This window comes from Scaptodrosophila lebanonensis, unplaced genomic scaffold (assembly GCF_003285725.1).
Source record: "Scaptodrosophila lebanonensis strain 11010-0011.00,11010-0021.00 unplaced genomic scaffold, SlebRS2 tig00000001-arrow-pilon, whole genome shotgun sequence".
NCBI classification, from domain to species: domain Eukaryota; kingdom Metazoa; phylum Arthropoda; class Insecta; order Diptera; family Drosophilidae; genus Scaptodrosophila; species Scaptodrosophila lebanonensis.
In genome coordinates this window covers 19,244,720-19,255,956 of record NW_022060529.1, presented here as the reverse complement: position 1 = coordinate 19,255,956, position 11,237 = coordinate 19,244,720, and the positions used below count along the sequence as shown (strand labels likewise).

The 11,237-nt window shown below is 41.8% G+C and overlaps 2 protein-coding genes across 3 annotated transcripts in view; both read right to left on the bottom strand.

Annotated features, from left to right (window-relative positions):
* Positions 1–182: 182 nt before the first annotated feature.
* On the bottom strand, positions 183–6,214 carry LOC115634167 (UDP-glucuronosyltransferase 2B1). The gene is made up of 5 exons (XM_030531751.1): positions 6,148–6,214; positions 1,915–2,079; positions 1,761–1,854; positions 1,040–1,705; positions 183–972 (listed from the first exon to the last, which is right to left on the bottom strand). Exons 1-5 carry the CDS (start codon positions 6,148–6,150, stop codon positions 314–316), a joined length of 1,587 nt encoding a protein of 528 aa, XP_030387611.1. The 5' UTR covers positions 6,151–6,214; the 3' UTR covers positions 183–313.
* Positions 6,215–6,395: 181 nt separating this feature from the next.
* Positions 6,396–11,237, bottom strand: part of LOC115623590 (apoptosis-stimulating of p53 protein 2) — a 55,723-nt gene continuing 50,881 nt past the window's right edge. For both annotated transcript variants that reach the window (XM_030518004.1, XM_030517995.1), the window contains 4 exons: positions 8,894–11,190; positions 8,613–8,830; positions 7,692–7,894; positions 6,396–7,591 (listed from right to left, as the gene is read on the bottom strand). In XM_030518004.1, coding sequence (XP_030373864.1) covers positions 7,547–7,591; positions 7,692–7,894; positions 8,613–8,830; positions 8,894–11,190 — 2,763 coding nt within the window. In that variant the 3' untranslated portion in view covers positions 6,396–7,546. The remainder of the gene's footprint in view (positions 7,592–7,691; positions 7,895–8,612; positions 8,831–8,893; positions 11,191–11,237) is intronic.

The following is an 11,237-nucleotide window of genomic DNA, read 5'->3' as shown; positions in this document are numbered from 1 at the left end:
TTAATTAAACAATTTGATATTGAATCGTGAAAAGCGCTAGTCTAACGGAAAACAACTATTTCTCATAATATTTCAGATAGTTTTCAGTGGTCTATGTATGATTTTCGTGAGTTGTATTCTAAATTATTTCGCTAGCTATTTAGTTCCCTGAGACAATATTTTGTAAAAGAAAATGCTTCATATATACAAGTACTACTCATATATTGTATTTGCACTTTGTATTCAAATGATATTAGTTTAAAGATACCTATTAACATGTTCATCAATAAAATGTTTTGAGTTCCAACAAAATCTCTAATCTCGTCTCACATCTCTAGTTTCTCTTCACTTTTGTTGGGGTTCTCCGAGAGGACTTGGTGCAGAGGAAGTAGAGCCCCAGCAGGGGTATTAGAATAATGACAAGAGCAACTGCCAGCACATCCAATAGATACAACTGGTACCAGCTGAGACTCAAAGAGGCCGAGATGATGTGAGGAGCGCCCCGGTGCTCTATGACGTAGTCGATCCAGTACATAGCTGTGTCCATAGCCCCAAGAGGTCGATCGCGATAGATGCGTGAAGCGCGTTTCGCATTCGTCTGGTACTTTGGATTGTACAACAGCTCCGAAAGCGATCCATTAAGGGTGTCTGTCGATATGGCGTCATAGCTAAGACCCAACGCATAGCCCTTAGCAACGCTTTTATGTATATTTCCGTGCTGATCGGCATAGATGGGTATACCCAGCAGTGGGACGCCATAATATACAGCCTCTTGTATGCCAAACTGCCCGCCATGTGCAATGAAAACCTTCACGTTTGGATGTGCCAATATATCGGCCTGAGGCAACCAATTCTGGATCATGACATTATCCGGCAGGTGGTCCAACTTATCAGCCTCGAACTTCCACAGAACTCGTTGCTTCAGACTGCCAAAGACTTCGAGGAGTATTTGAATTTTTTCCGGTGGAAATTCCGCGCTGCGCACCTGCGATCCTATTTTATTTGAAATATATATAACATTATACTTTTAATGGACATTTAGCAGTAATCCAGATCTCACCCAGACTGAAGTAAATGGCTCCGTGTGTGGCTCCGTCCAGAAAGTCCTGCAAGTGCTTGGGCAGAGGCTTTGGCGGCACAATATGCAGTCCACCCACTGGGATCATGTTAAAGGAGGTGGGTCGTGGCGCGTCAAGGGGCATGAAGTTATTTATCAAAATCGCAGATACGTTGTTGTTCAGTTGCTTAACGGTTGGCACCTCGTCTAGCAAATGGCTGAAATGTTTTCTGAGAATCGCATCTTGGGCGGGCAGGTAATAGAATCTTCGCAGAAACACCTCCATGGTACACAGGTAAGTGTTGTGGATGCGTTCACTGAACGATAAACGATCGGTATAAGGCAAATACATATGGGTCACAAACGACCAAGGCGCTACGAATCCAAACATATTACTTAAGTAGTTGGTATAACCGAAGGTGGAGATGGTCACAATCGGTATTTGGTACAGGTGGCCTAATATTAGAGCACCTTCATTGTAAAATTCCTCTGCCAAGAGCAAATCGTATTTGCCGAGCTTGTTCTTGGCCTGAATAAGGGCCTGCACCTCTGGCTGTTGGAAAGCAAAATCGGTACTATGTAGTCCCATATCTTGGCATAAGGCTATGAATGTTAGACTGGACAGATCAGCCATTTCCAGAACAGTTGTCTTTTTGGATTTCTCCTTTACTGAAATATTGATATTTTATTCCTCAATTGTTGGATGGGAATCTAACTTTCTTACTCCTCGGCCAAAAATCATATTGCGGTATTAAGACCTCCTTGTAGTTGGGACCCAAGTTTTCTTTCGCCAAAGAAAACGCTGTGATAAAAGTTACCTGAAAAAAAATCGGATTTATCTAGCAAAGTGTCGAAACCCCTATTCAAATAACACAGACCTCATGTCCTCGTTTCACCAGCTCCCTGACAATGGCGTTTGTCATAATTAAATGACTCTTGCCAGGAAAGAAAAATGGTGCTAGAATCCGAGCTGCCTGGTTGACCTCCATGCTTTGGAAGGCAACCAGAAATAGAAGACACCATCTTATTACCATGGACTGTTGCTGGAAGATAGCGCAAAACATAACATTATAAAGTAATAACAATAGGTTAGTTATTTTAAAGATCTCCCTTCACATTGGGTACTTATAGTAAGTAAAGCCGCATTTTGAATGCTCTACATTTGGGTTAAGCTAGATTGTTGGAGCGTTTGTTGCTAATATTAATGGCGTAACCGAAAAAGTCGAGTTATATAAGTAATAGTTATTTTAAAGATCTCCCTTTAGGAGCATTTATTGCCAATATTAATGGCGTAGCCCCCGTGGGAACGTAACCCCTAGAAAATGTCGTGTGAAATCGTCTTATGTGTGAATTGGACTTAATACAAAATAGATTTCAAAGGCAAACAAAAATAGTTTTACTGTTCGATGTACTTTTTTAAGCTTCTTGCTTTCTCAGCAAGCTAAATACAAGTATTTTTTCCAACTCTCCCTTAAACTTTAATGGTCTTTCGATAAGAGCATTAAGAGAGGTAAATCCTTCTTCAAGCTTTTCTATAATAAATCAGCTTGTCTTTAGAGTTCCTGTCATTTGATTTTGAACAGTTTGCTTCATTAAAAGCAATTTCAAGTAATATTTTGTTATCCATGCGTTTATCTTCAAACAATCTTTGCGTATCATCGATAGTCATGTCTGCAAACTCTTCACTTTCAATTAAATAAGAAAAATCTAATATTTTACGGATTTTGCAATTGAATTTCATGTTTTTTAACAACCACTGGCCATAATTGCTTTCAACATTCGTACAATAATAAAATAACCAACTTCAGCAATTCTCAATTGGATTTTTTTTTGTTTGAAGCACTAAATAGATCGTTGGATCGTTCAGCGTGTAGAGCGCCTGATATAGTTCGTATTAAGAGTCCAAAATATACCCTGATCCATTGGCTGCAGAAGTGATGTTGTATGAAGTGGAGCAAAGTGGAAGTGCTCCCAAAATCTTTTTTTAATTAAAAAGAAAATACATAATTTGCGGAAAAATCAATTTTTTTATAGAAGAGTATAGTATAGTAATGAAAATATTTGGAATTTATGCAAAAAAAATTGGATTTGGGACCAGTGTGCATTGGCTTACATTCTTTGGATGCCCAGAAACAAAAGCCCCTTAAATGTAAATTCTTCGTTTAAAAATAGTTTTCAGCTGCAATCGTGTTAAAAGGAGGAACGGAACAAGTTTATAATCGTGTTAGACTAAATTAGTAGCATATTCATGCTTTTATATTTAGTTGTAAATTAGTTGGTTGTCCACGTTTATTAAAAGCTTATGGTCAGTTTTAGTGGCAAAGGCCTTTTATTTGAATGATTGCCAATTAGTCTGCAACATATCGGCGCACATCACCGAAAGATCGTTCCCTTTGGGAATCGCATTCAATATCGTAAGTATGCTCCATTATATGAGTACTTCTATGCCTTTACTATCTCTCCAAATGCTCTCATTTTACGTTGGCAGAATCTTCTCATACAAGTAGTCTCTCTCTTAAAAGTTTATTCTTAAAAGCTTCGATAAGTTAAGCAAACATGCGTTCGCCTAATCTTGCCTAAACAGCTGTGTGAACTAATCAGAGCATTGAACTCGATGCAAACTAATATTTATGTACTACTACTTAGTTATACCAGCCAAACTAAATTCTTATCTTTCGTTTTATTTTTGCTAATATTTTTATTGTTTGGCCGGCTAATAATTTTTGCTAATATATTCTACTTACCTACACTTATGTCTACTTTTATTTAAATTTTTTATATTGATGTTTAAACTATGTGTATTATCTAAGTATTCAAAAGCAAATCATTAAAATGTTGTTATTAAGATTAGTTTTTTTTTGATGTCACATAATTTAATTGCGTTAAATAGTGAGATCATGTGTGTCATCCGTGAGCCAACTTAGCGAACGATTGTGTGTTTAGGGATCGTCGGTTTGTTTATAGGCATCACGAATATTATGAATGGGTGGGAATCATCAACATAGCGAGCTCGTTTAGCCACTATGGGCTCCAATGTAGCTCACCTCTTTTCTCTAGTACTTCCCACTTTATCTTTCTTTGTCCCCCTCTGATTTTTAGGCCTCCCACTCCTCATTTTAAACATCATTATATTACGCCTGCACTATACCGAAGGGTATACGTTGGGTGCTACAACATTTTAAGAAAGCCAAATAGGTATTCAACCTAAAAGTGGAGTTACAAATCGCCAGTAAACTATAATTTTGGACAGTTGTAGAACAACCTGAAACTATGCGCTTTAATTATTAAATCTTAATCGAATGAGTTAGATTATTAGGGTATTCAGTTTTAGTTTAGCTCAACATATGTATATACCACTTAATACTTTATCATTATTAAATTCTGTTTTCTTTTATAATTAAAATTATTCCTATTTATGTAAAAGCTGATTTCAGCTTCAACTAACTATACTTAACTATAGTAATTAACACTTTTCTTAATAACATAAATAGTGGCATGCGTCATTACATCGGCAGATCTGATGGATCTATGTTTTATAATAAAATCGTTTTATTGGCGTTGGAGAAAATGACTGAAAGAGTTTGCGGCGAAATAAAAAACAAAACAAATAGAAATACTCTTCGCTTCACTCGTAATAATAATACTCAAGATTAATTATGTAATGTTTAATTGATAAGAGCCCGAATAGATGTGAATCGGGGGAGAGGAACTGTTAGTTCTTTATCTCTATAGTTGGAAGTACGAGTAAAACTAAATTAAGCACGAACGAATGCTACAGTCGAGCAAGCCTGACAATGAAATACCCTGCACCCAAACAAGAAGAAAAAGAAGAACAAACCCGCTTCTGCAATTTGTTGACGTAGTATTGAAGTGAAATTATTTGCGAATAACTTTAAATCAAATTAGAAACAAAAGTAGAATTTATGTAGTAGTGGAATTTATTATTTCTCTTCTTTTCATTTCTCATATTTAATACATATAGGATAAATAATATGAGATATGTTTCATTGCATATATATTATAATGCTTTTGGAATATATATTATAATAATATTGGTATAACTTTTTTTAAAAATCATATTATATCCAATTTAAATATTGTAGCGGGCGAAGGGGGCAGGGCAATAAAAAACAAGAAAGGAATGCTAAAGTCGAGCAGGCTCAACTCTTAAATACCCTGTACCACCCCACAAAAAAGTAATTAAATTAATTAATTAATTTAATTAAATTAATTAACTAAATTAATTTAATTAATTAACTAAATATTAACTAATTAAATATAAAATATTCCATGCATGCATACATACATTTACAATTACATCAGAATCGTGTCTATGCGTGTTTGTGTACTTGTACATATGTATGTATGTGTGCATTGAGCCTGGTTATATGGCTATAACTTTTTTTCCGATCATTCTATCATAATGAGACTTGGTATACGGTTATATAATTACTAACCTAATGTGACAACCAAATTTTAGTTTAAAATTCCAAGAATTATGGGAGTTATAGAAAATCGTTAATAGGGGGGGAGTGGGGGGGTGGATCAAAAAAAATGAACAAACTCGTCCTTTCTCGGTCTCAGGAGAATCTGTATACCAAGTTTGGTTATTCTAGCTCTTATACTTTCGGAGATCCTTGCGTTCATACAGACAGACAGACGGACAGACAGACGGACAGACGGACATGGCTATATCGACTCGGCTTGTCATGCTGATCAAGAATATATATACTTTGTGGGGTCTACCAAGCCTCCTTCTGTGTGTTCCATGTGCACTCGCACTAAACTAATATACCCTTGTACCCTTTGGGTACAGGGTATAAAAACAAGTTTATTCACTTTGCGCTCAGACGTTTCCGAAATCCATCCGTTTATCCAGACGGACGGACAGACATATCTGGCTCGATTTCTCTCGTCATGCTGATTAAGAGTATATAGAAGTATATTCTTTCTTCTGCCTCACACATACTTTGCACAAACCTCATACGAGTATTGGGTTGCATTTAAATTGCAAGTCACGCTTATAAACATTCTAGGCATGTAATTACGAATACTATTCAAAATATACAACTGTTTCTATTGCTTACGAGCATTTGCAATAGGCTGCTTACCATTTTGTGTGGCCTGATCTTCCCTTTACAATTCCGTTCACACACAAAGCACCTTTTCGCACCAAACCCGGAAAGAGACTGAGGCGCTTGCCTCGGCGATTCCTAAACTTATAGAGGCTGAACGTGTTCTTATCTGCAAATGGAAATATTTTCAAGTAGTAGTGCTCTGATGAAATTCAATAAATATTGCCCACCGGCGGCTCGAATTCAAACAGACTTTTAAATACTGAATAGGTACATATTTTATTCGATTGCTTATGTTGAGATATTACACGTGATTTTATTTGTTAAGCTTTATTAAGTATTTCGAACCGATATTAAGTACTATACACACAATTTAAAGGTTGTTTAATTTTATTTTCTTTTTACAAAAATCACATTAGTTAGTTTATATTGTAAATTTCGATTTGCCGAGCTGGCGTCGATGCGGCTCCGCTTAAGTAAACATTTTTAGGCATTAACGAACTTCTTAGAACTAATTAGTTATTGAAGCATGCGTAAGTACATAAGTAAGAGTTTATGTTCGTTCGTACACACTCGCATGTGTGTATGTGTGTAGGTATGTATGTATGTATATATGTATAGTATATATGTATAGCATATCCTAGCCTATGTCCTATGAAGTCCTTTATAAACTTAGGCGAAGCAGTCGCATGGCTAATGAAATGAATTTGAAATTTTGATTGCAATGCAACCGAATGCACAAACATAAGGGTGGCAAGTATATAGGTATGTTTGTATGTATGTACGTATATATGTATTGATGTAGTGTTTGTGCGGGTAGGCGGCATTATCGGTGTGTGTTGTTGGTTGTTGGTTGTCCCTATCCTACTTAGATATTAGTGTACGCTCTAAGGCTAAAGGCTTAAATGGAATTGAATTTCTTGTACGCTCCTCTCTCGCTAATTGTGCGCCCACAATGTCGACGTGATAAATGGCGAGGAAGCCACAAAATGTTGCACTTTCGCCGACATGCCACATGCACGGAGCTCATATGATAAAGCACTGCCAACATATGGAGTCGGACGTGTCATTCAGCTTCTCTTATATCATGTGTGTACTCGTATGTATGTCTGAGCGAGTGAGTTTCCTTCATTTTTCCTTCATTTCGCTTTTCCAACAAAAAAGTAAACGGGAAAAAAGGCCACGGGCTCTGTTGAATATTGTATTGCGGGCGGGCGCACGATGTGCTTATTACTAATACGCTCTGTTGTGCCGAGACTGTGTCGTCGCATCGGAGGCTGGGGCCTGAGTGCCGCACCCTCCTCTCCTGGTGTTCCTATCTCGGCGACAGCCGCTGTGCACGTGCACAGAATTAGTCTTATATATACTTGGATATATAGCGCTTCTGTACGAGTCGGCCGGCCTTCTTCTTCAATATGGTGAAGCGTATTAACTGCTAATCATTGAAGTGCGGCGACTGTGGCGGCACACGTGGATAGAGCTGTGAAATAGAGAAGCATGGAGTAGTGGGGTGGGGAGGGGCGGTGAGGGCAGGGCAGTGTCATTCTCATGTCCACATTACTGTTATTTGTTACACTTACCCCGAGAAGATTGCGTGGCACGTAGCCCTCCTCGTTGGCCATGTTGCGCGCCCACCACCATTCGTTCTCGGCATCGTCGCCCTTTCGCAACACGATCAGCGGCTCATTGACTTGGAAAGTCAGCTCGTCACTGTTTTGGGCCTCATACGAGAATACTGCATAGACCTCACCACTGTGCAGAATGCCCAGCTTCTCCTGAATGCCTAGGAGAGTATAGAAAGAGCCTTAGATATTGCAATCCAAAAATGTTAAAATATAAATTCTTTTAAGCCTGAATCCAATCGAAATACTTGGGGCGTTTTCTTAGCTTTAATAAATTGATGGATTGCTGGACTATTGCCAGTCAAGGTATTCGTTAAAGGGCTATACAATTGGGAACTAGGAACTTCCTAGTGGGAAGTTAGCAAATAATAATAATAATGGATTGTAGGATTAAATGAAAATCAACTTAGCCCAACTATTTGTGAATTACAACTTTAACTTCAAAGGCATATCCAATAAACTGAACTGAACTCCCATCCATATCTTTAGCATATCCCTTAAATATAGACAAATGAAATTATTCGATAAAGAGCTATAGATAAGGAAAAGCGTCCAATGGAGCTAGGAAGTTAGCAAATAATAATAATAATGGATTGTAGGATTAAATGAAAATCAACTAAGCCCAACTATTCGGGAACTAAAACTTTTACTTCAGGCACCTAAATTATGAAAAGGGTGATCCAAAAACTGAATGACTTTCTTACAAAAACTGAAAGACCTCTCAACTGGACCACAATCCACGCTTTTAAGAATTGTTGAAGCTATATATTATTGAGCTATATTATTGAGCTATATTATTGAGCTATATCACTCATTAAGGTGAGTTCATAAAGGAACAAGGAGCTACCCGAAGGATAATAATTGTCCATTGCAACTCACTGTATAAATACTCGGAGCAACCGTCAAAGCCCTCCTCATCCTCTTCGCATTTCTCCACTGGCGTCTCGTGATCGGACAACGTTGAGGCAAAGAGGCAGGCACCGCTCTCCACGAGAAACTTGACCATGGACAGATTATTGCAGCTGGCAGCACAATGCAATGGCGTCCAACCGTCCGAATCTTGTGCGTTCACATCGCAACCAAACTGTACCAAGAATCTGGAATCACATGGGGTTGGGGGGGTAAGTAAAGAATCTTAGAACTACTAGACTCTGACTCACTTGACAATGTCGATGTGTCCGGCACAGATGGCGTTGTGCAGAGCTGTGATGCCTTCATCGTTGGCTGCGCTGGGATTGGCCACCTGCATGGCCGTCTTCTTCACCAGCTCCAGCTCGCCTTCGAGACTGGCGTCCAGAAGCAGAGCCAGCGGATCGAAGCTAACGCGTCGCGCTAGTTTAGGCTTTGCGGGCGCATTGGATCCCGCGCTGGTGCGTGGTCGTTCCTTGACTGCTTCGCTGGGACTGCTGCTGCTGCTGGCACTCGACGTCTCGCTCTGTTGGGCTGCACGATCCGGCTCGTCGGCACTGGCGTTGCTGCTGGGCGAGTGCTGATCAACGGGGGAGTGTGACGGTGCGGGCACGGGTGAGACCTTGCTAGGATCCATCTGGAGTTGTGGAGGTTGCTGCGCCACCGCTTGTTGTGGCTGCGCAGGCTGGGATTGGCGCGTCTGACCATTGTTAGAGCTCGGCATCGCCAGTTCGGGCTTGCGTGGGCCGCCAGCTATGCTTAGACTCGACTTGGCCACATTGCTGGGCACACTGACGCCTTGAGCCTGGGTGGACTTGAGACGCGGCTGCTCGCACATTGGCTGCTTGCGAATGGTCAGCGGTTTGGCTTTGATGGGCAAGTTATCATTTATGTTCAGCGATTGCAGACCAAAGGTTGGGGGCTCCGATTTGCGAGCCACGTTGCTCGAACTTGTCGTTGGACTTGGCTCCGCAGGCTGCTCTATGGGCGACATTTTGCTCGGCTTGGGCGGTAGCGCTGGACGTGGATCTGCGGCGGCGTTGGCCACCACATTGGGTGCAACCCGATTCACCTTGGGACTGTAGGTAATCATTTTCGGTATGGCGCTGGTGACTGATGTGGGCGCCACGCTGCTGATGGGCTTGCGCGGTGGCACCACAAGATTTCCACTGGTGTTGGCCTGCAGCGGTTTCGGCTTTAACTTGAGCAGTAAACTCTCCGCCTGATGGGTGGTTGTGGTCGTGTTGGTGGTGTGGGCTGTGGTATTCGAGACAGCCATGGCCACAGATTTACTGACAGCTCCGAGGGGCATGCTGTGTACCGTCAATTGCTGCGTGTTGCGCTCCGAAAGCGTTTCACTTGTAACCGATACCTCATTCTTCTTCTGTTCCTGCGACTCCTTTGAGTGCTGCTGTTGTTGTTGTTGTTGTGTTGCCGCTGCATTCGCTTGCTGCTGATTAAGCTTGCTAATGAGGGCAGAGGCCGACGCGGCATTGCTTGTCACAATGCTCTTGGGTATTTTGCTGGCATTGCTGCCAGTCGAAGAAGGCAAGGTTGTGGCCAGCGATGGCCCATCGACATTTGAAATGGAGCTAGCAGTGGAGGTCGCCACCAGTGGCGCTGTGGCTGGCGCAATGTCCTTAAGCAGATCGCGCTTTTTGGGTCCCACTTCGGCGTAAATGTGCGTCGTACTGTCCATTGCCTCGGACTGGGCCTGTTTGCGGCTCTCAGCCTCCGTCTTGGCAGTCGCTTTCTGCGCATTCAGCAGCTTCTTGGCCAACTTGGACTCATCGCTTTCACATGACGCACTGCTATTGGCTGGGACTGGTCCCGCCGACCCGGCAAAGAAGCCGCTGTTAGGCACCGCATTGGCCAGGTTCATCTTAACGTGCGTGAGGTCCTGGATCAGCTGGTTTTGCTGGTTGGTGTTGGCTGTCGCAGCTGCATGCTTCAGTATGTTGCCGGCGCTTAAGTAACTCGCCGTCGTCGTTATAGTCGACTTCTGGGGCGTATGTATAAAGGGTTCTACGGCGGCTACATTGCCGCGTGCGATGTTTGCACGCTCGGCGGCCCGGCTGGCGTTATGGGGGAAGGGTGGTCCATGGGCAGACATATTTCCGGCTGCGGCTGCGGCCGCTGCTGCTGCCAGCTGATTGACTTGCTTCTGCAAGAGCTGTTGCTTCAGGGCTGCCACGCCCCCATGTTTGGCCAAATTGGTGGCCTGTTGAAAGGCTAGGTCGGCGGCAAAGGCATTTTGTTGTTGCTGCTGCTGCTGCTGGTGTTGTTGCTGCAATTGTTGCTGCGCTGATGAGGCAAGCAACTGAGCTGTCTGAGCATGCAACTGTTGTTGTTGCTGCTGTTGTTGTTGTTGCTGCTGCTGCTGTTGCGTGTTGCTAATTTGTATGTTCGCCTGCTTCTTGCGCTGCAGACGTGTTTGCAGCTCATAGATACGTTGATCCACAGATCGCAGCTCGGCTTGCCGCTGCTGCAAAGCTTCACGCTGCATGTGTAGACGTGCATCCTGTTGCAAGGACAACTGATTGCGATACTGCATCAGCAACGAGAAAATTATAAAGAAAGAGAGATGTTGGAAAA